The following is a 24,469-nucleotide window of genomic DNA, read 5'->3' on the forward strand; positions in this document are numbered from 1 at the left end:
ATGAGTACAGCCCCAGAGCTCCTCATACATTAACCCTTTCATCCCCAGAACCACACTCGTGAACCTCCTCTGGACCCTCTCCAGTATCAGCACATCCTTGAAAACTGCTCAGAACTGCTCACAATACTCCAAGTGAGGCCTCACCACTGCTTCATAAAGCCACAACATTACATCCTTGCTTTTATATTCTAGCCCTCTTGAAATGAATGCTAACATCACATATGCCTTCCTCACCACCACTCAACCTGTAAATGAACCTTTAGGAAATCTTGCACAAGGATTCTAAAGTCCTTTCGCAGATTTTTGAATTTTCCCTCCATTTAGAAAATAGTCTGCGCTCTTATTTCTTCTACCAAAGTGCATGACCGTACACTTCCCGACTCAGTATTCTATTTGCCTCTTCTTTGCCCGCTCTCCTGATCTGTCTAACTCCTTCTGCAGCTTCTCTATTTCCTCAAAACTACCTGTGGCTCCACCTATCTTCAGTTCATCCGCAAACTTGGATTTAAAATGATCCAAATTATTAATATTTAACATAAAAAGAAGTGGTCCCAACATTGACTCCTGCTAAACACCAGCAGCTGAGCAGAAAATGCTCCCTTTATTCCCAGTCTTTGCCTCCTGCCAGTCAGCCACTGCTTTATCAATGCTAGAATCTTCCCTGTAATACCATAGGCTCGTAGCTTGCTAAGCAGCCTTATGTGTGGCACTTCGTCAAAGGCTTTCTGAAAATCCAAGTACACAACATCAACCGATTCTCTTTTGTCTGTCCTGCTTGTTATTTCTTCAAACAGATTTGTCAGGCAACACTTTACAGTACGGGCGGCTCAGGTTCAATTCCCACCACGTTCTCCCCGTGACTGCATGGGTTTCCTCCAGGTGCTCCGGTTTCCTCCCACAATTCGAAGACGTACTGGTTGGTAGGTTAATTGGTTACTGTAAATTGTCCCCTGATAGGTTAGGATTAAATTGGCGGACTGCTGGGCACCGTGGCTTGAAGGGCCAGAAGGGCCTATTCTGCACTGTATCTCAATAAATCAATAAATAAAACATTTCTCTGATATTAAATGGAACCATTGAACTGTTTGCTAAGTGTTCCTTTACCTTCAGCTCTCTAATCAATTCCTGTTTATCGCACAACATCCAATCCGGAATAGCTGATTCCCCAAGTGGGCTCAATCACAAGCTGCTCTAAAAAGCCATCTCCCTGGGACCCAGCACCAGCTTGATTTTCCCAGTCTCCTGTACCTGCATATTGAAATCCCCCATGACACTGCCCTTTTGACATAAGTTTTACTGGGGTGGGGGGAGGGAGGTGTCTGCCCCGACTCCAGTCTCTGCACCGTGCCACACCACCCCCGGTTCTGATGCCTCTCTCCTGGCAGCTGTGAACAGGCGACACCGCGGTTTGGGGCCTAGTCCTGACACACACAAATAGCAAGCACGTACAGGATATCAGTAGTACAATCAGGCAAAATATACGTGTATATAGAACAGATGCTGAGTCCATTGTTCTGCTGAACGAACAATGAGAAGGTATGAGCTGGTGTGAATAGAGATGGTGTGGAGATGGGCCTCTGGTCACTGCCAACACCATCAGCCTTTAATGAGACAGTTTACAAGGTGGTATAAGACATAGGAGCAGAATTAGGTCCATTGAGTCTGCTCCGCCATTTCATCATGGCTGATCCATTTTTCATCTCAGCTTCATTCTTCTGCCTTCTCCCTGCATCCCTTCATGCTCTGACCAATCAAGAATCTGTGAACCACTGCCTTAAGTATACACAAAGTCTTGGCCTCCACAGCTGCCTGTGGCAACGAATTCCACAGATTCATCACTCTCTGGCTAAAGAAATTCCTCCTCATCTCCATTCTAAAAGGATGCCCCTCTAATCTGAGGCTGTGTCTAGCGGCCTTGGACTCTCCCACCATAGGAAGCATCCTCTCCACATCCACTCTATTAAAGCCTCTCACCATTCAATAGGTTTCAATGAGGTCATCCCTCATTCTTCTGAATTCTCCCAAGTCCCTTTGCACTTCAGATTTTTATAGTTTTTTTTTCCATTTAGAAAATAGTCAACCCTTTCATTTCTTCTACCAAATTGCATGACCATACACTTCCTGACACTGTATTCCATCTGCCACATTGCCATTCTCCCAATCTGTCCATCCTCTTGTAGTCTCTCTACAATTTACAAATTATCTGCCCCTCTACCTATCATTGTGTCATCTGCAAACTTTGCAACAAAGCCATCAATTCCATCATCCAAATCATTGACATATAACGTAAAAAGAATCGGACCCATCACAGACCTCTGTGGAACACCATTAGTCACCAGTAGCCAACCAGAAGAAGCTCCCTGTATTCCCACTCTTTGCTTTCTGCCAATCAGCCGCTGCTTTATCCATGCTGGAATGTTTCCTGTAATACCACGGGCTCGTAGCTTGTTAAGCAGCCTCATGTGTGGGCCTTGTCAAAGACCTTCTGAAAATCCAAATACACAACATCAACCAATTCTCCTTTGTCTATCTTGTAATTTCTTCAAAGTATTCTAACAGATTTGTCAGGCAAGATTTTCCCTTGAGGAAACCATGCTATGGCCTATTTTATCAAGTGCCTCCAAGTACCTCAAATCCACATCCTTAACAATCACCTTCAACATCTTCTCAACCACTGAAGTCAGGCTAACTGGCCTCTAATTTCCTTTCTTCTGCCTCTCTCCCTTCTTGAAGAGTGGAGTGACATTTGCAATTTTCCAGTCTTCCAGAACCATTCCAGAGTCTAGCGATTATTGAAAGATCATTACTAATGTCTCCACAATCTCTTTAGTACCCCCAAGGTTACACATTGTATCGGAGGGAGAGGAAGGTAGGGAGAGGAGGTGGTCTGGCTCTGCTGGTAAAGAATGGCATCAAAACATTAGAAAGATGTGACATAGGATCGAAGATGTTGAATCTTTGTGAGTTGAGTTAAGAAACTACAAGGGTAAAAGGACCCTGGTGGCAGTTATATACAGGCTTCCAAAGAGTAGTTGGGATGTGTATTACAGATTACAATGGGAAATAGACAAGGTGTCTCAAAAGGCAATGTTGAGATAGTCATCAGAAATTTTAACATGGAGGTAGAATAGGAGAATCAGGTTGATATTGGATCTCAAGAGAGTGAGTTTGTTGAATGCCTATGAGATGGATTTTGAGAGCAGTTTGTCATTGAGCCTACTAGGGAATCAGTTATACTGGACTGAGGATTATGTAATGAACTAGAGGTGATTAGGGAGCTTAAGGAAAAGGAACCCTTAGGAGTCAGTGATCACAATATGATGAAACAACTTGAAATTTGATAGGGAGAAAGTAAAGTCTGACGGAGCAGTATTTCAGTGGAGTAAATGAAATTACAGGGGTATGAGAGATAGCAGAGCAGCAATGGCTTGAGCTTTTGGGGAAAATGAGGAAGATGCAGGATAGATGTATTCCAAAAACAAAGAAATACTCAAATGGCAAAATAGTACAACCGTGGCTGAAAAAGGAAGTCAAAGCTAATGTAAAAGCAAAAGAGAGGGCATACAACAAAGCAAAAATTAGCGGGAAGATAGAGGATTGTGAAGCTTTTAAAAAAACATACAGAAAACAACTAAAAGAATCAATAGGTGGGAAATGATGAAATATGAAAGCAAGCTAGCAAACAATATCAGGGTGGATAGAAAAAGCTTTTTCAAATATATAAAATAAAAGAGAAATGAGAATGGATATAGGACTGTTAGAAAATAAGGCCAGAGAATTAATAATTGGGGACAAGGAGCTGGCAGATGAACCAAATGAATATTTTGCATCAGTCTTTACTATAGAAGACAATAGTAGAGTGCTATAGAAGACAATATTGAAGGGTGTGAGGAAGAGAAGTGAGTGCTGTTACTATTATAAGGGAGAAGGTGCTCAGGAAGCTGAAAGACTTAAAGGTACATAAGTCACCCAGACCAGATGAACTGCGCCCAAGGGCGCTGACAGAGGTAGCAGTAGAGATTGTGGAGGCATTAGTAATGATCTTTCAAAAATCATTGGATCTGGTATGGTTCTGGAGGACTGGAAAATTGCAAATGTCACTCCACTCTTTAAGAAAGGAGGGAGACAGCAGAAAGGAAATTATAGACCAGTTAGCCTGACCTCAGTGGTTGGGAAGATGTTGGAGTCAGATGTTAAGGATGAGGCTATGGAGTACTTAGTGACACAGGACAAACTGGAACAAAGTCAGAAAGGTTTCCTTAAGGGAAAATTTTGCCTAATGAACCTGTTGTAATTCATTGAGGAGATCACAAGTAGGATAGATTAAAGGGATGTAGTGGATGCTGTATATTTGGACTTTCAGAAGGCCTTTGACAAGGTGCCTAACTGGTATGTCTTTGGACTGGGAAGGAAACTGGAGCACCTGGAGGAAGCCCACTCAGTCACAGGGAGAACTCACAAACTCCTCACGGCCACTGCCAGGAACTGAACCCTTGTCATTGATTGCCGGCACTGTAAAGCTATGCTACTGGGCCACCCCCTAGGAAGGAGGGGTGGTGTGGAACGTAACATCAATATCTGATAAAACCTCTCTGCCTGAACAGTACCCGTGCAAGGTCCTGGCCATCCTCCTCCATTTCTTCTTCCTGAGTGCCTTCTCCTGGATGTTAGTTGAGGGCCTTCACCTCTACAACATGGTCATCAAAGTCTTTGGCTCAGAGGAGAGCAAGCACTTCTACTACTATGGCATCGGCTGGGGTGAGTTCCCCCAGGTCGCGGGCGGTGAGCCTCCGGGGTGGGTCCCCCCGGGTCACGGGCGGTGAGCCTCCGGGGGTGAGTTCCCCCGGGTCGCAGGTGGTGAGCCTCCAGGGTGGGTCCCCCCGGATCACGGGCAGTGAGCCTCCGGGGTGAGTTCCCCTGAGTCACAGACGGGGTGAGTTCCCCTGGGTCGCGAGCGGTGAGGCTCTGGGGTAGGTTGCCCCGGGTCGCGGGTGGTGAGCCTCCGGGGTGAGCTCCCCCAGGTCACAGATGGGGTGAGTTCCCCTGGGTCGCGGGCGGTGAGGCTCTGGGGTAGGTTCCCCGGGTCGCGGGCATTGAGCCTCCAGGGTGAGTTCCCCCGGGTCGCGGGCTGTGAGCCTCTGGGGTGAGTTCCCCTGGGTCGCGGGCAGTGAGACTCGGGGGTGAGTTCCCCTGGGTCGCGGACGGTGAGCCTCCGGGGTGAGTTCCCCCGGGTCGCGGGCGGTGACCCTCGGGGGTGAGTTCCCCACCTCGCGGGTTGCGGAGCCTCCGGGGTGGGTTCCCCTGGGTCGCGGGCAGTGAGCCTCCGGGGTGGGTTCCCCCGGGTAGCGGGCGGTGAGCCTCTGGGGTGGGTCCCCCCGGGTCACAGACAGTGAGTCTCTGGCAGCAGGGCCCGACGAGGTGGCACGCGAGGAGGGCAGAGCAGGGGGTGTCGGGACACACACAGTGAGGGCACAGTCCAGTCTGCTGTGTCAGACACTGTGTGTGAGTTCACACCTACACAATGGTAGAGAGACACCTGACTTGCACAGAGTGTGCACTGCTTCACCAGCGTACACCAGGGTGACGGTGGGAGGGTCACCAGCATACACCAGGGTGACAGTGGGAGGGTCACGAGCGTATACCGGGGTGACAATGGGAGGGTCACCAGCGTACATCAGGGTGACAGTGGTAAGGTCTTGGGAAACTCCCTCCTCATCTTCAAGGACTTGTCGCGAGCATACATCAGGGTGACTAGGGTGGGGGCTCGGTCTGTAGAAAGGCTTCCTTCTGGTCTTCAGGTGTTGGTCACGAACGTACACCAGGGTGGCAATAGTGTGGGGCTTGGGGGTGAGGCTCCCTCCTTGTCCTCCGCTGACAGTGAAGTTCAGCCCAACCATGGCAAAATCCCCAACCGTGTGGCTCCCTGTTTGTGTTGTACCGAGTGTGGAATCTGGGTGGTGGTCTCTGGTGCCACAGGGGTCTCAGAAACAGCTGGCCACCTCGCTGGGGAGGGACCAGGTGAGTGTGTAGTGTTGCTGCTCTGTGTGGGCGCTGACTCGCTGTCTCTTTGTTTAGGCTCCCCCTTGGTGATCTGCGTTGTGTCCGTTACCTCTGCTTTCGACAGCTATGGCAAAGTGGACAAGTGAGTATTGCTGGAGTCCCTGCCTTTGATCGGTTCTGGTTCCACACGTTCCCTCAGCTGTCCTGGGATCTCCTCCACAGCTGGCAGAGTGTGTCACTGGGTTGTCCCAATGGAATGGTGCATAATTTTAGTTTTTATTTAGAGATACAACACAATGACAAACCCTTCCGTCCCAACAAGCCCACGCCGCCCAGTTTCACACGTGACCTATTAACCTACTGGCCCATATATCTTTGGAACCCGGGGGGAAACCAGGACACCCGAAGGAAACCCACGCACTCACGGGGAGAAAGCACAAGCTCCTTCCCCTCCCCAAACTTTCTTATTTTGGCTTCTGCCGCCTTTGCTTACAGTTCTGTAGAAGAGTCTCGGCTTGAAACGTCGATTCTTTATTCATTTCCATAAATGCTGCCTGACCTGTTGAGTTCCTTCAGCATTTTGTGTGTTTTGCTCTGGATTTCCAGTAACTGCAGAATCTCTTGTGTGTACCCCGTCTATACCCCTCATAATTTTGTATATCTCTATCAAATTTCCTGTCAATCTTCTACATTCCAAGGAATAAAGTCCTAACCTATTCAATCTTTTCTTCCAACCCCGGTCCTCCAGATCTAGCAACATCCTTGTAAATTTTCTCTGCACTCTTTCAATCTTATTTATATCTTTCCTGTTGGTAGGTGTCCAGAACTGCACACAATACTCCAATTAGGCCTCACCATTGTTTTATAGAACTTCAACATAACATCCCAACTCCTGTACTCAATATACTCTGATTTATGAAGATCAATGTACCATAAACTTTCTTTACGGCCCTATCTTTCAAGGAATTATGGATCTGTATTCCCAGATCTCTCTGATCTACCACCCTCCACAGTCCCCTACTATTCCCCATGTAAGTCCTACCCTCGTTTGTCCTCTCAAAGTGCAACACCTCACACTTGTCTGCATTAAATTCTTTCTGCCACTTTACAGTCTATTTTTCCAGCAGTCCAGATCCTGCTGCAAGCTCTGATAGTCTTCCTCATTGCCCACTACACTCCCATCTTGGTGTTATCCACAAATTTGCTGATCCAGCTAACCACATTGTTATCCAGATCATTGATATGGATGACAAACGACGACGGACCCAGCACCGATCCCTGAGGCACTCCACTAGTCACAGGCCTCCAGTCAGAGAGGCAACCGTCTACCACTCCTCTCTAGCCAATGTTGAATCCAATTGACTACTCCATCCTGGATGCAAGTGACTGCACATTCCAGACCAGCCTCTCATGTGGGATCTTACCAAAGGCCTTGTTAAAGATCATGTAGAGAATGCCCACTGCGTTTACTTCATCAACCTTCTTGGTAACCTCTTCAAAAACTCTTACAGTTAGACACCTGCTACTCAACAATTCATGTTGACTATCCCTAACAGGCCTAAATACTGATACTGTATACCCAATCCATTATAAATTCCCTTGTTCCTCAAAATACCTTTTTCCTTATAATCCCACTGAAAGCTTTGATAATCTTCCTCGCTGTCCCCAATTTTGATATCATCTGCAAATTTGCTGATCCATTTTATCTCGTTATGATCCCAAATCATTAATATAGATGACAAACAACAGACTTGGATCATAATGAGGATTATGATTCATCTCTCAGTGTAGTCTGTGTAACTGCCATTCTCACCTTTCAATCTATCAATTTACTCTTCCTTGCAGTTACCTAGGTGAATAATAGGTCAGAGTATTGTGAGTAGTTTTGGGCACCTTATCGAAGAAAAGACATGTTGGTATTGGAGAGGGTCCAGAGGAGGTTCACAAGAATGATTCTCAGAGTGAAAAGGTTAACATATGAGGAGCGTTTGATGGTTTTGGGCCTGTAACTTGCTGGTGTTTGTAAGAGTGTTTTGAGCAGCGGCCCAAACAGAGATCCGAAACATGAGAAGATGTAGCTCACTCAGGTTCGCTGACTGAGTACCTAATCCATCAATAATGAGGGGGGGAATCGCATTGAAACATATCAAATATTGAAGACCCTAAATAGTGTGGACGTGGGGAAGGTGCTTCCTGTAGTGGCTGAGCCACAGAAACACAGTCTCAGAATAGAGGGATGTCTACTTAGAACAGAGATGAGGAGAGATTTCTTCAGTCAGGGGATGGTGAGTCTGTGGAATTCATTACCACAGACCACTGTGGAGGCCAAATCATTGGGTATATTTAAAGTGGAAGTTGATAGATTCTTGATTAGTGTCAAAAGTTAAGGAGAGAATGGGGTTGAGAGGGATAATAAATCAGCCACGATGGAATAGTAGAGCAGACTCGATGGACTGAATGGCCTAATTCTGCTCCTATGTCTTTGAATTTATAGAGGCAAGAAAGTTGTTTTAAACTGAGAGGAAAGAACTTTAAAGGAATTAAGAGTTTTTATTTTGCACGCAGAGTGAGTGATATCTAGAACTTGCTACCAGAAGAATTGTGCTTTCTAGTCTTTGATGTGCCTGGCACTTTAACGGGTGGTTAAAGTTTAAGTTTAACACTTTAACATGGTCTGGAAGTCCAGGGCCAGAGGACACAGCTTCAGAATAGAGGGGTGCCCATTTAGTACAAAGATGAGAGATTTCTTCACCCAGACGAAGGTGAATCTGTCAAATTCATTGCCACAAACGGCTATGGAGGCCAAATCACTGGGGATTAATAGGTTCTTGATTAGTCAGGGAGATTACAGGGAGAAGGCAGGAGACTAGGGTTGAGAAGGATAGTAAATGAGCATAATGGAATGGTGGTGCAGACTTGATGGGACAAATGATTGGATTTTTCTCCTGTGGCCTTGTGGTCTAATGAGAATTGTGCTGAATAAGCTGTTGGAATTCACTCGCAGTAGCACAGGGAAACACAGAGGCGTCCCATCAATGACATCAGCCATGAAATATTTCTCAGCAGCTTGATCAATTTTTAATGTCTCCTTCACATGAAGTTAAGGTTCTCGCCCTGTGCTTCACCGTCAGATCTTCTCTCAGTTTGACAAGGAGGCAGGGCAGAGAGCAGGGCATGTCGAGAATTCTAACTCTGCAAATTAATTACCTTTTCCCTGTGTGCTCACTGCAGTTCAGATTGCAGAACAGAAAAAGAACTGGGCTGAAATAAAATATCTCAGTGATACCACACTGATTAAACCTGAATCCAGATGACAGGTTCCAATGAGTGATGGTAAACTCTGCGGTTCATAGATTTCCCTACTCCAGAGCGTGGGAGTCTCATTGATGTCTGCTCCTGAAATTCAAAGTAAATTTATTATCAAACTACATATATGTCACCATGTACAACCTTGAGATTCATTTTCTTGTGGGCATTCACAGTAAATACTAAGAGACACAATAGAATCAATGAAAGACCATTCATTCCCACTGCTGCCTGTAAAGATGTTTGTACTTCCTCCCCGTGACCACATACGTTTCCTCTGGGTGCTCCGGTTTCCTCCCACAGACCAAAGATGTACCGGTAAGTAGATTAATTGGCCATTGTAAATTGTCCTGTGATTAGGCTGGGGTTAAATCGGGGGTTTCTGGGTGGCACGGCTCAAAAGGTCGGTAGAGCCTATGAAATAATAAAAACTAAAGACAACAACAAAGGTGGATAAAGAACCAATGCACAAAAATCACAAACCGTGCAAATACAGAAAAAAGCAATGAATATCGAGAACATGAGATGAAGAGAACTTGCAAGTGAGTTTATAGGTTGTGGGAACATTTCAATGATGGGGCGAGTGAAGTTGGTGGAGTTATCCCCTCCGGTTCAGGAGCCTGATGGTAACTGTTCTTAAACCTGGTGGTGCTCCAGATGTACGTGGTCTCTCTCCCAGGGCTAGGAGGAGGCTAGTCTGCCCCTCAGGCTTCCTGCTGGCCCAGATCTCGGCTCCATTTGTCTCCCTCCAGTCTTGTCATGTGACAGAGGAACAGAAGTCAAATTTGGGCCTCCAGCCCTGGTGTTTCAGTCCACTCGCACCCTGTGTCACGGGGAGTGGTTGTAGAGGGGAGTGAAAGAGAGGGATCGATGTGGGTGGTGATGTGGAAAGAGAAAGGGGTGAGTGTTTGTGGAGGCTGTTGTGGTACAGTAGCAGAAGAGGGGCTGAATAGCCTGCCACTCCACCTATCTTTGTGTCACCTAGAAACCTGGCCACAAAGCCATCAAGTCCATCATCCAAATCATTGACATATAATTTAAAAATAATCGGTCCCAACACAGATCCCTGTGGAACGCCGCCAGTCACCGGCAGCCAACCCGAAAAGGCCCCTTTCATTCCCACTCTTTGCCTCTCCTGCCAATCAGCTAATCCTCTATCCATGCCAGTACTTTTCTTGTAATACCATGGGCTCTTGTCCTGCAGCCCTCACCCTGCCCTCTCCCTCCTTTGTCCCTTGTTTAGTGTCTCACCCACAGCGCAGCATTCCCTCACCACAGATGACAGCCTGGACTACACAGCAGGGTCTACGGGCAGGGGCAGAGGTTGTGCACTCTCTTTTAAACACTAGGGCCATGGCCCTGGGTGAGGAGCAGAGAACTGCTCGAAATGGCGTCGCGGCTACCACACTGTCATCCAGAGACAGCAGCCCAAATGCTGCCCTTCGAGTTAGAGCACAGAACAGATCAGACTACTCCTCAGCTTTCTTTTTCTCCGGTCCTGCTGAAGGGTTTCAGCCCAAACCGTCAACTGTACTCTTTCCCCCGATGCTGCCTGGCCTGCTGAGCTCCTCCAGCATTCGGTGTGTGTCACTCCGATTTCCAGCGTCTGCAGATTTCCTCGTGTTTGCAACCAGTACAGGCCCTTCGGCCCACAATGTTGTGCCCACCCTTTAATCTACTCTAAGGTCAGTCCACCTCTTCCCTCCCCCGTGGCCCTAACTTTTGAAATCATCCGTGTGCCTATCAAAGAGTACTTTAAATGCCTGTAATTTGTCTGTTTCTACCACCAGCCCTGGCTGGGCATTCCAGATACCCACCACTCTCTGTGTAAGCAATGTACCTCTGCTTGAGTTCAAACATCAGGAATTTTCATTGCAGCTTTATAGGACTCTAGTTAGGCTGCACCTGACAGATCTTTGTCACCCCACGGTAGGAAGGATGTTGAGGCTTTGGAGAGGGTGCAGAAGAGGTTTACCAGGACGCATGTGCCATCACGAAGAGGCTGGATAAACTTGGGTTTTCTCTGGAGCAACAGAGTCTAGGAGGAGATCTGATCGAGGTTTATAAGATTATGAGAGGCAGAGACAGAGTGGACAGAGAGAATCTGTTTCCCGGGTTTGAAATGTCTACTACCAGAGAGCATTCTTTTAAGGCGAGAGGGGGTAATTTCAAAGGAGATGTGAGCGGTAGTTTTTCTTTACACAGGGAGTGTTGGGTACCTGGACTTTGCTGCCTGGGCTGGGGGTGGTAGAGGCAGGAAACATTAGAGTCTTTTAACTAATGCTGCCCCCAAGTTAGGACATGGTACACAGAACATTACAACACAGTGCAGACTCTTCAGCCGACAATGTTGTGCTGACTCTTTAACCTATGCTAAGATCTATCTACCCTTCCCCCTCATTTTTCTATCACCCATGTGTCTATCAAAGGGGTCTCCACCACCAATGTCTGCAGCTCTACCCACCCACCAGTTTTCTACACACCTGCCACTCTTTGTGTAAAAAAAAACGATCCTTGACGTTAACCCCCTCCCACACTTTCCCCCAATCACCTTAAAATTACACCACTTTGTATTAACCATTGCCGTCCTGGGAAAAAGCCTCTGGCTGTCCACTAGATCTATGCCTCTCATCTTCCTTCCCTCCAAAGAGCTCACTCAGCCTCTCCTCATCGGACATGCTCTCTAATCCAGGCATCATCCTGGTGAACCTGCGCTCTGCACCGTCTCCCTGCAGAGGGTTGTAGACACGGAACGTGAGGCTGCTGGTGTCATCGTTCATCCGCCCAGCGAGCGCGGTCAACTTGTCTCTGTTTCTCCCACAGCTGCTGGTTGTCGGTCGAGAGAGGAGCTATCTGGGCATTTGTCGCACCTGCTCTCTTCGTTGTTCTGGTAAGTCATGACTCCTGAATCAGACTGGGATCATAGTACAGCAAAGCTGGCATTCCCCAGCTCTGCAGGTGAATTTACAAGGATGTTGCTGGGTCTGGAGGACCTGAGTTTTAAGAAAGGACTGAATAGGTTAGGACTTTATTCCTTGGAACATAGAAGATTGAGAGGAGATTTGATAGAAGTATTTAAAACTAAGAGGGGTATAGATAGTGTAAATGCAAGCAAGCTTTATCCACTGAGGTTGGTTGGGACTACAACCAGAAGTCAAGGGTTAAGGGTGGAAGGTAAAAAGATTAAGGAGATCTTGAGGGAAAACTTCTTCGCTCAGAGGGTGGTGAGAGTGTGGAATGAGCTGCCAGCACAAGTGGTGCATGTGACTTTGATTTCAACATTTAAGAGAAGTTTGGATAGGTACATGGATGGTAGGGGTGTGGAGGGCTACAGTCCTGGTGCAGGTTGATAGGAGTAGGCAGCTTAAATGGTTTGGCATGGAATAGATGGGCTGAAGGTACTTTTCTATAACTCCTTGACTCTATGAATGTTGCAGCAGCTGTGAGAGCAAAAAAAAATGTTTATTGAAAAATCCTGGATAAACCGCAGTCCTTAATTGGGTCTTATTTCAGCAGAACTGGCTTTCGAGTGCAGCAAGTCGATCAACATTTCATGTTGGATTTGCCACAAAGCCCTGCTCTGTAAACAATCTGCATTTGGTAGTTAATTAGTTCCTGATTTCTTTATGGAAAAGTGCCAGTCTCAGACAGTCCAGCAATTAGAATAAATAGCATTGAAACTGGAGGGGATAACGAGAGCCTTTGTGAAGAAGCAGAGTGCACTGCTATGATCTGAGACAGGCTGCCCGAGTGAGGGGAGATTTGACAGAGGTATGCAAAATTATGAAGGGGTATCATCATTATGTCATGTGACATGGGCGATCATAGTCTTTCCATGACCATGATTGTTCTTGGCAAATTCTTCCTCAGAACTGATTTGCCATTGCCTTCTTCTGGGCAGTGTCTTTACAAGACGGGTGAGCCCAGCCATTATCAATACTCTTCAGAGATTGTCTGCCTGGTGTCAGTGGTCACATGACCAGGACTTGTGATCTGCACCAGCTGCTCAAACGACCGTCACCACCTGCTCCCATGGTCACCTGACCCTGATCCGGGGGGGGGGAGGGGCTAAGCAGGTGCTACACCTCGCCCAAGGGTAACTACAGGGTCGTGGAGGGAAGGAGCACCTTACACCTCCTTTGGTTGAGACGTATCTCTACCCTGCCACCCATAGGGTGAGAGGTATAGATAAAGTAAATGCACGCAGGCTGAGACTAGAACTAGAGGTCATAGGTTAAGGGTGAAAGTTTGGATAGGTACAGGGATAGTAGGAGTATGGAGGGCTACGGTCCTGGAACAGGTCGATGGGAGTATGCAGTTTAAATGGTCCAGCATGGACTAAATGGGCTCAAGGGCCTGTTTCTGTGCTGTACTTTTTTATGAGTCCATGAATTAGTCTCCATTCCGCCTTCGCACTCACTGTCCATTAACCCCAGGACAGGCTGTCTGCTTTGGCCTCCGGCCTCCCGTGGATTTGAACTCAGATGGGCAGTCATTGGGCTCAACTACCCCAGTGGACTCGCCGAGATTGGCAAAGCCAACAGGCCTCAACTTCTGGAGATTTGATCTCGAGAGCTCTGGCACCAATTCCCACCTTCCCCCCGCCCCCCCCAACGATCTCCTGAGAGATGCTTCGGGCTTAACTTTGTTCACATGGATGTAGAGAATTTAATCCTCTGTTTGCAATTAATTAACTGGCAGCTTTCTCTTTGTAAACCTTACGATCAATAACCTTGTGCCGAGGAACTAAGTGAGCATGTTCCCATTCACTCCACCTTCCAAACAGCTACAGGGCCTGTTCTAAATTGCTTTAATTGGCATCAGTATAGGAAACATAGATATTCAGCATGACCTGGGGGACCTCCTTCACGAATCGTGAAAAATTAACATGCAGGTTAAGATCGCAGTTAGGAAAGCCGCTAGGAGGCTGACCTTCAGAACAGGTTTGGACTGAATACTTGTTGCAATTTGTCACAACTGGGAAATAGGTTTTTTAGTGCAGTTTCCATGCCGACCATTGAGGACCTGGTCTGTAATCTGACCTGCTGCAACGATTCAAGTTCACGTCCAGCTGCTTTTAAGATGTGATCATCTCTGCCAGAACCACCTTCTCAGGCAGTGTTTTCCAGATAGATACACCCCCTGGGTCTTACAAATTCCATGTAGGACCTTTTTTATTTAGAGATACAGCACATTTACAGGACCTTCTAGCCCAAGGAACCTGCACTGTCCAACTACACCCAAACGACCAATAATAATCTACTTGCCTGTACTGTACTGTGTGGTATGTTCTATGTTCTAGGGGGCGTAATTTTAAGGTGATCGGAGGAAAGTTTTGGGGGGACGTTAGAGGTAAGTTTTTACACAGAGGGTGGTGGGGTGTGAAACACACTGCCAGGGCTGATGGTAGAGGCAGATACACTGGGGACATATAAGAGACTCTGAGATAGGTAGATGGAGGGTTACTTGTGCATTCATTTATTTAGAGATACGGTGCACCAGCAGGCTCTTGTGGCCAACGAGCCCACACTGTTCAGTTACACAAATGTGACCAATTAACCTACTAACCTGTACGTCTTTGAACTGTGGGAGAAAGCCAGTTCAGAATTAGAAACAGAATCATGTTTAATATCACCGGTATATGTTGCGAAGTTTGTTGTTTTGTTTCAGCAATACATTGCAGCACATAATATTAAAAACTGTAAATTACAGTAAGTGTGATATATATATATATAAACGGTTAAATTAAATATGTAGTGCAAAAATAGAAATAAAAAAGTAGTGAGGTAGTGTTCATGGGTTCAATGTCCATTCAGAAACCTGATGGCAGAGGGGAAGAAGCTGTTCCTGAATCGTTGAGTGTGTGTCTTCAGGCTCCTGTACCTCTGTACCTCCTCCCTGATGGTGGCAATGAGAAGAGGGCATGTCCTGGGTGATGGGGGTCCTTAATGATGGATGCCGGCTCTTTGAGGCACCACTCCTTGAAGATGTCCTGGACGTTGGGGAGGCTAGTGCCCATGATGGAGCTGGCTAAGATTACAACTCTCTGCAGCTTATTCCGATCCTGTGCTGTGCCCCCCGCCCCATACCAGACAGTGATGGAACCAGTCAGAATGCTCTCCACGGTGAGTCCAGCTGAGAGGGAAGATGGAGATGTGGTTTAGCAGATAAACACAGAAGGCAACGTTGCAGGATTCACGTCTGGTCTAGTTGATCCAGTTACGAATGGACAGGAAGGGACTGAGGTATCTGGAACATGGCAGAGGATATCCTTAAATCAGGAGCTTAATGTCTGTCAGCTTGAGGATGAAGTTCAAGTCCGGTTTATTGTCATTCAGCTGTACACAGATATACCACCAAACGAAACAATGTTCCCCTGGACCAAGGTGCACAACACAAACAACACATACAACACACAAGATAATATTACCTCAAATAAATTAACAAATAATAAGGTGCATTTACAACACAAGTTAAAAAGTAAACAGTATAAAGCTACTGATGCTTCATATGTGATGAGACCTGGGTGGTGGCAGGGAGTTCAGTAGTCTTACGTCCTCAGGGAAGACGTAACAGTTCTTGTCCTGCGGCGGGACATCCTGCCTGATGGTAGGGAGATCCAAAAGATTGTTGGAGGGATGGGAGGGATCACTGACAATGCTAAAGACCCTTTTAGCCCAACGAACAGCACCGCCCAGCAAACCACCGATTTAATCCTCATCTAGTCACGGGACAATTTAGAATGACCAATTAACCTACTAATCGGTACATCCTTGGACAGGGGGAGGCGACTGGATCACCCGGAGGAAACCATGTGCTCGTGGGGAGGACGTACAGACTCCTTACAGATGACACCAGAATTGAACCCTGAACTCTGACACCCCCCTCCCCCGAGCTGTAAAAGCATCATGCTAACCACGCTACCATGGCACCACATGATTCCTTGTCCATCCCTGGATTGACTGTGAAGAGGTGGGGGGCGGTGGTTGTGAGTTTCTTCTCTGAACCCTGTGGCTGATAGCTCTTCAGGTTAAAGATGGCGAGGATCTCTGCTTCCTCGAGACAGTGATGAGGTGAAGGTGAGACCCAGTCAGACTGTGACTACTCACGGAAGCGATAGTATTAGAATTTGTTATCATCACATGCACTGAGAAACAGTGAAACGTTTATCTTGCACACTGTTAACATAGATCGGATCATTACACAGTGCATTGAGGTAGAACAAAGTAAATCTATAACAGAGTGCAGAATGAAGTGTAACAGCTACAGAGAAAGTGCAGTGCAGGCAGGCAATAAAGAGCAGGATCACCATGAGCTAGATGGTGAGGCTGTGAGTCCATCTTCTCCTACAAGAATGGAGATAAGGAGGAACTTATTTAGCCAGAGGGGGGTGAATCTGTGGAATTTGTTGCCACAGGCGGCTGTGTAGGCCAAGTCATTGGGTACATCTAAAGCGGAGTTTGATAGGTTCCTAATTAGTCAGGATGTCAAAGGCTATGGGGAGAAAGCAGGAAAATGGGGATGAGAGGGATAATAAATCAGCCATGATGGAATGGTGGAGCAGACTCGATGGGCTGAATGGCCTAATTGTGCTCCTATGTCTGATGTCAGAATCAGAATCAGGTTTAATATCACCAGCATATATCGTGAGATTTGTTGTTCTGCGACAGGAATTGATTGCAATACATAATAATAAAAAAACTACAAAATACCATAAGAAGTGTATATGTATACATATTAAATAAGTAGTGCTAATAAAAGTGGTGAGGTGGTGTTCATGGGTTCAATGTCCATTAAGAAATCGGATGTCAGGGGGGAAGAAACTGTTCCTGAATCGTTGAGCGTGTGTCTTCAGACTCCTGTACCTCCTCCCTGATGGTAACAATGAGAAGACGGCCTGTCCTGGGTGGTGGGGGTCCTTCATGTTCTTGTGGTCATTGAAGAGACTGATCACCGTGGGGTCGAAGCTGCCCTTGAGCCTGCTGGTACGTGCTTGCAGGCTTTTGTATCTTCTGTTGGATGGGAGGGGGGAGAGGAGAGAATGTCTGGGGCAGGATGAAACTTTGCTTTTGCTGGCTGCTCAGCTGAGAAGCAATAAGCGTCGACACGGAGAGGGTACTGGCTCCCGGGATGTGCAGAGCTGTGTTCGCAATTCTCTGCAGTGCAAGAAAAATATTGGAGACCTTAAGGGAGTGTGGGTGCTGGCTCCTGGAGGAACACTGAAAAATGCTGGGGCAAACTAATCCACTGATTTCCTTCAGCGCCGTGAGTCTTGCAAGAGAAACGCCTGCCTGATTTGGGGTGTGCGGAACCCCAGCTGATACGAGAACTGTTTCCTGAAGCAAAGACAGATCGACTGGATAGGCTGGAGATTTCGGATGCGAGATGCAACCTGCTGGAGGAACTCAACGGGTCAGGCAGCGCCTGTGGAGGCAAGGTTGATATTTTTCATTCCAGTGAAGAGAGCATTCTGACTGGCTGCATCACCGTCTGGTAAGGAGGGGAGGGGCCTGCACAGGATCAGAAAAAGCTGCAGGAAGTTGAAAACTCAGCCAGCTCCATCATGGCCATCCCCAACACCATGGACATCTGCAAAAGGCGATGCCTCAGAAAAGTGCCATCCATCGTTAAGGACCCCCACCACACAGGACACGTCCTCTTCTCATTGCTACCATCAGGGAGGAGGTACAGGAGCCTGAAGACACACACTCAGTGATTCAGGAACAGCTTCTTCCCCTCTGACATCTGATTTCTGAGTGGACACTGAGGCTGTCTACAAGAAGGGTCAGAGCCGTCTCTATTTCCTGAGGAGACTGAGGTCCTTTAACATCTGCTGGACGATGCTGAGGATGTTCTATAAATCCGTGGTGGCCAATGCGATCATGTTTGCTGTTGTGTGCTGGGGCAGCAGGCTGAGGGTAGCAGACACCAACAGAATCAACAAACTCATTCGTAAGGCCAGTGATGTTGTGGGGATGGAACTGGACTCTCTCACGGTGGTGTCTGAAAAGAGGGTGCTGTCCAAGTTGCATGCCATCTTGGACAATGTCTCCCATCCACTACATAATGTACTGGGTGGGCACAGGAGTACATTCAGCCAGAGACTCATTCCACCGAGATGCAGCACTGAGCGTCATAGGAAGTCATTCCTGCCTGTGGCCATCAAACTTTACAACTCCTCCCTTGGAGGGTCAGACACCCTGAGCCAATAGGCTGGTCCTGGACTTATTTCATAATTTCCTGGCATAATTTACATATTACTATTTAACTATTTATGGTTCTATTACTATTTATTATTTATGGTGCAACTGTAATGAAAACCAATTTCCCCCGGGGTCAATAAAGTATGACTATGACTATGACGTTGAACTGTGAACACTACCTTTCTACTTTTGTTCTCCTTTTGAACTACTTATTTAATTTAAAATGTTTATATATATTTCTTATTGTAATTTATAGTTTTTTTATTATGTATTGCATTGTACTACTGCTGCAAAACACTAAATTCGGTCCATAGCCTCTTAGGTCATGGTGAGTCACCCTCAGGTGGAGGAGCAACACCTTATATTCTGTCTGGGTAGCCTCCAACCTGATGGCATGAATATCGATTTCTCTTTCTGGTTAAAACAAATTCCCTCGCCCTCCCCTTTTCTTCTATTCTCACCTGCCTATCACCTTCCCTTTCTCCCGCGGTCCTCCTGCCCCTTTTATTCTGGCATCTTCCCCCTTCCCTCTCTGTCCTGAAGAAGGGTCTTGGCCTGAAACGTCGACTGTTCACTCCACTCCACAGATGCTGCCTGACCCGCTGGGTTCCTCCAGCATTTTGCCTGTGTTATGGATTTCCAGTACCTGAAGAATCATTCGTGTTTAAAATTTCATAATCTACATCAGTGGCATTAAACCTAATTCTGATTCTGACCCCATTCTGGCCCTTACATATTACTGTCTGTCTGCACTTTCTCTGTAACTGGAATATTTTGTTCTGCATCTGTTATTGTTTTCCCTGTACTATCTCAACTGAATTGAATTCAATTGACTTTATTTCTTACATCCTTCATATACATGAGTAAAACTCTTTACGTTATGTCTCTGTCTGAACGTGCAATGTGCAATTTGTAGTAACTTGTAATAAATAATATGTACAACAGGATAGTCAATATATGAAAGAAATACAATTATGTCAGCATCAATTAATCAGTCTGATGGTCTGGTGGAAGAAGCTGTCCTGGAGTCTGTTGGTCCTGGCTTTAATTTTGCAGTACCATTTCTTGGATGGTAGCAGCTGGAACAGTTTGTGGTTGGGGTGATTCAGGTCCCCAGTGATCCTTCGGGCCCTTTTTACGCACCTGCCACTGTAAATGTCCTGAATAGTGGGAAGTTCACATCTACAGATGTGCTGGGCTGTCCTCACCACTCTCTGCAGAGTCCTGCGATTGAGGGAGGTACAGTTCCCATACCAGGCAGTGATGCAGCCAGTCAGGATGCTCTCAATTGTGCCCCTGTAGAAAGTCCTTAGGATTTGGGGGCCCAAACTTCTTCAACCGCCTGAGGTGAAAGAGGCACTATTGTGCTTTTTTCATCACACAGCTGGTATGTACAGACCAGCTGGTATGAGGAACTTAAAGCTGTTCACCCATTAAGGTACTGTTGTGATGAAACAATCTGTACAATGGTGTGCAAAACATGGCTCTTCACCGTACCTTAGTACATGTGGCAATAATGGATAAATTTTCCCTGCACAGTCACCCAGGAGTTTTGTGTTCCTGGTTCAGAGGTCATCTTTTTAAGCCTAACTCCCCGACTGGGGTATAGGCCGCCGAGAGCAGCGCGCCAGAATCCTCTGTCCTGGGCCAGTCTTTCAACTTTTTCCCAAGTGTAGCCCACGTGGAGGTTGGAGGCTGACGTCTGCGAGTCTGGGCCAGGGACCGGAGGTCTGCAGGCAGCCTGTCTGTGTGTGTGAGCAGGGCAGAGAGGGAAGTGACTTGTTTCGCTGCTGCTTGTGTTGTTCTGCCGAGCATTGTGGGAGATGCTATGTTGGCGACGGAATGTGTGGCGACACTTGTGGGCTTCCCCCAGCATGTCCTTAGGTTTTGTTGTGTTGTGTTGACCTGCGTCTGTATATCTGCCCGGCTCTCTGGATGGAATTGAACCATGAACTTTCTGACCCTGTGTAAAAGATAGGGCAATTTTAGTGGTGGGTATTTGCAGATTAGAGTCATAGAAAAGTCCGGCTTAGAAACGGGCTCTTCAGCCAATCTAGTCCGTGCTGAAATCTTCAACTGCTTAGTTCCATCGACCGGCACCAGGACCATAGCCCTCCATAGCCCTACCATCCATCCTATCCAAACTTCTCTTCAACATTAAAATTGTTTAATGCCATTTCCAGTATACAAGGGTAAAGGTGAACAAAATAACTGTTACTCCAGATCAAGGAAAAAACACAAAAGATAAAAGAACACAATAATAATAAAAACATGATAAATATAAATACATCAGATAGCTTATATACATAGATTGATTGTATGTCGATAAAGACAGATAGATACTTTATTGATCCCAAAGGAAATTACAGTGTCACCAGAAGCATTATAAGTGCACAGATATACAAATATTAGCAGAGAAAAACAATAAACAATAAGAAAAAACAATAAATAAGTTACCTCAAACAGTCCTAAGGGTAGGGGGTGTCATCACTTCCCCGGCTGTAGGTTGAGTCATGATAGAACCTACTGGCCGAGGGCAAGAATGACTTCGTATGACGCTCTTTGGAACAGCGCAGTTGTCTTAGTCTATTACTAAAAGTGCTCCTCTGTTCAGCCAAGGTGAGAAACGTTGTCCAGAATTGCCAGGGTTTTCCATTGTGTCCTTTGTTCTACCACAGCCTCCAGTGTGTCCAGTTTGCCAGCCTTTCTAATCAGTTTATTGAACCTGTTGGCACCTCCTGTGTTGATGCCGTGGCCCCAGCACACTCCCACATAGAAGATTGCTCTGGCAACAGTAGAACATGTGAAGGAGAGGCCTGCATACTCCAAAGGACGTCAGTCTCCTCAGGAAGTGGAGGTGACTCTGGCCCTGCTTGTACACAGCCTTTGTGTTGGTGCTCCACTCCAGTCTGTCGTTAACAGGCATCCCCAGGCACTTGTAGGTTCTCACCATCAATAGTAACAGGGGGCAGTGTAGGCTTAGTCTTCCTAAAGTGACGCTCAGTACAGGAGTGTCTGTACCTTAGGCGACTCTGACAGGAAATGATAAAGTAGTGCGGTTGGGGGTGTGGAGGGGTGGGTTAGTGAGTGAAGGTGTTGATCAGCCTTACTGTTTAGGGAAGTAACTGTTTTCGAGTCTGGTGGTCCTGGTGTGGACACTACATAGCCTCCTTGCTGACGGGAGTGGGACAAACAGTCCATGAGCAGGGTGGGTGGGATCCTTCACAAAGTTACTGGCCATTTTCCATCACCTTTCTGTATCTGTGCCCTTGAAGGGAGGTAGGCTGGTGCTGGTGATGTGTTGGGCATCACCAATTTATAACCAACAATTAACTTTCTCTCCATCTGATTGCCATTAGGTGAATATCGGCATTCTCATCGCCGTGACACGGATTATATCAAGGATCAGTAAGGACAACTACAAGATTCACGGAGATGCAACTGCGTCCAAGTAAGTCCATGCCATATCATGGGTGAGATCACTCACTATCGCGGCCATCCCTCGTTGTGACAAGTCTCCAGGGAGGACGGCCCCATGTGTGCACAGGCCATGGGGAATTAGGAAAGAAGTCATTCACATTTCTCTCCAAACTTTTCTACGTGCCGGGATAGGCTACCATTTAGTGACTGTCCTGGCAATCTTGGAGCCCTATTTGTAATCAGGAACCGTGAAGTAATGGTGCAGCTCTATAAAACCCCGGTTAGACCCACACTTGGAGTATTGTGTTCAGTTCTGGTCGCCTCATTATAGGAAGGATGTGGAAACTTTAGAGAGGGTGCAGAAGAGATTTACCAAGATGCTGCCTGGATTAGAGAGCATATCTTATGATTAAGTGAGCCAGGGCTTTTCTCTTTGGAGTGGAGATTTTGGAAGGTTAAATTTGAAGGCAGAGTACAGGGTTAATGGCAAAGTTCTTAGTAGTGTGGGGGAACAGAGGGATCTGGGGGTCCATGTACGTAGATCCCTCTAAATGGCCACACAAGTTGATAGGGTGGTTAAGAAGCCATATGGTTTTTTGGCCTTCATTAGCTGGGGTATTGAGTTAAAGACCCGCAAGGTAATGTTGCTGCTCTATAAAACCCTGGCTGGACCACATGTGTTCAGTTCTGATCACCTCATTACAAGAAGGATGTAGAAGCTTTAGAGAGCATTTCTTATATCCCATGTTTCTGCCTTTTCTCCGTAACCTTTGACACCCTGATTTGGGTGGCATGGTAGCACAATGTTTTATATTACAGGTAGTGGTTCCATTCCTGACGCTACCTGTAAACAGTTTGTATGTTCTCCCTGTAACCGCATGGGTTTCCTCCTGGTGATCTGGTTTCCTAACACAGTCCAAAGATGTACTGTTTGGTAGGTTAATTGGTCATTGTAAATTGTCCTGTGGTTAGGATAGGGTTAAATCAGGCAATTGCTGGATAGCACGGCATGAAGGGTCGGAAGGGCCTATTCCATGTTGTAACTCAATAAATAAATAATCAAGAACCAATCAACCTTCGCTTTAAATATACCCAATGACTTGGCCTCCACAGCCATCTGTGGCAATGAATTCCACAGACTCGCCACCCTCTGACAAATGAGATTACTCCTCATCTCCGTTCTAAAGGAATATCCCTCTGTTTTGTGTGTGTTCCTCTGTCTCTAAGGAGCACTTGGGGTGGAGCAAAATAGCCCATTAGATAGACGTAGAGCGTGAAGAAGGTTATCAGGATGGTTACAGAGGAACCTTCACCATCTGGGTAAGCGGGCCAAGCAATGGCAAATGCAGTTTAATTCTGAGGTTAATTTGTGTTTCCCACACAGCAAAGTGTTGCAGTTTGGGAGCAAACAAAGGTCATATCAGCATTATGTGTCATGTGGTATGACGTGGGCAATCCTGGTAACATGATTGTTCTTGGCAAATGTTTCTACAGAAGTGATTTGCCATTGCCTTCTTCTGGGCAGTGTCTTTCCAAGACGGGTGAGCCCAGCCATTATCAATACTCTTCAGAGATTGTCTGCCTGGTGTCAGTGGTCACATGACCAGGACTTGTGATCTGCACCAGCTGCTCAAACGACCGTCACCACCTGCTCCCATGGTCACCTGACCCTGATCCGGGGGGGGGAGGGGCTAAGCAGGTGCTACACCTCGCCCCAGGGTGACCTGCAGACTAGCAGAAGGAATGAGTGCCTTGCACCTCCTTTGGTACAGATGTATCTCCACCCAGCCACCCCAAACAAGGGTAGGACTCATAAACACAAGAAAATTTACAGCTGCTGCAAACCAAAATCAACACACACAGAATACTGGAGGAGCTCAGCAGGCCAGGCAACACCTGTGGAGATGATCAAATAGTCAACGTTTCGGGCTGAGACCCTTCTTCAGGACCGGAGGGGAAGGGGGGAGATGTCAGAATAAAAAAGTGTGGGGGGAGGGGAAGGCAGTCAAGCTGGAGGGTGATAGGGGAAGCCAGATGGGTGGGAAAGGTCAAGGGCTGGAGAGGAAGGAATCTGATAGGAGAGGAGAGTGGACCATAGGAGAAAGGGAAGGAGTGGACCCAGCGGGAGGTGACAGGCAGGAGAAGGAATCTGATAGGAGAGGAGAGTGGACCACAGGAGAAAGGGAAGGAGTGGACCCAGGGGGAGGTGACAGGCAGGTGAAGGAATCTGATAGGAGAGGAGAGTGGACAATAGGAGAAAGGGAAGGAGTGGACCCAGCGGGAGGTGACAGGCAGGTGAAGGAATCTGATAGGAGAGGAGAGTGGACGATAGGAGAAAGGGAAGGAGTGGACCCAGCGGGAGGTGACAGGCAGGTGAAGGAATCTGATAGGAGAGGAGAGTGGACCATAGGAGAAAGGGAAGGAGTGGACCCAGCGGGAGGTGATAGGCAGGTGAAGGATCTGATAGGAGAGCAGAGTGGACCATAGGAGGAAGGGAAGGAGTGGACCCAGCGGGAGGTGATAGGCAGGTGAAGGATCTG

At 46.9% G+C, this 24,469-nt stretch overlaps 1 protein-coding gene across 1 annotated transcript in view; it reads left to right on the forward strand.

Annotated features, from left to right (window-relative positions):
* The window catches only part of adgrd1 (adhesion G protein-coupled receptor D1), a 200,578-nt gene that overhangs the window by 147,463 nt on the left and 28,646 nt on the right, over window positions 1-24,469 (forward strand). Inside the window, exons 15-18 of the mRNA XM_063073236.1 lie at window positions 4,605-4,758; window positions 6,076-6,142; window positions 12,130-12,196; window positions 21,869-21,960. Of these exons, the coding sequence (XP_062929306.1) occupies window positions 4,605-4,758; window positions 6,076-6,142; window positions 12,130-12,196; window positions 21,869-21,960 (380 nt within the window). The remainder of the gene's footprint in view (window positions 1-4,604; window positions 4,759-6,075; window positions 6,143-12,129; window positions 12,197-21,868; window positions 21,961-24,469) is intronic.

Source organism: Mobula hypostoma, chromosome 21, assembly GCF_963921235.1.
Source record: "Mobula hypostoma chromosome 21, sMobHyp1.1, whole genome shotgun sequence".
NCBI classification, from domain to species: Eukaryota; Metazoa; Chordata; class Chondrichthyes; order Myliobatiformes; family Myliobatidae; genus Mobula; species Mobula hypostoma.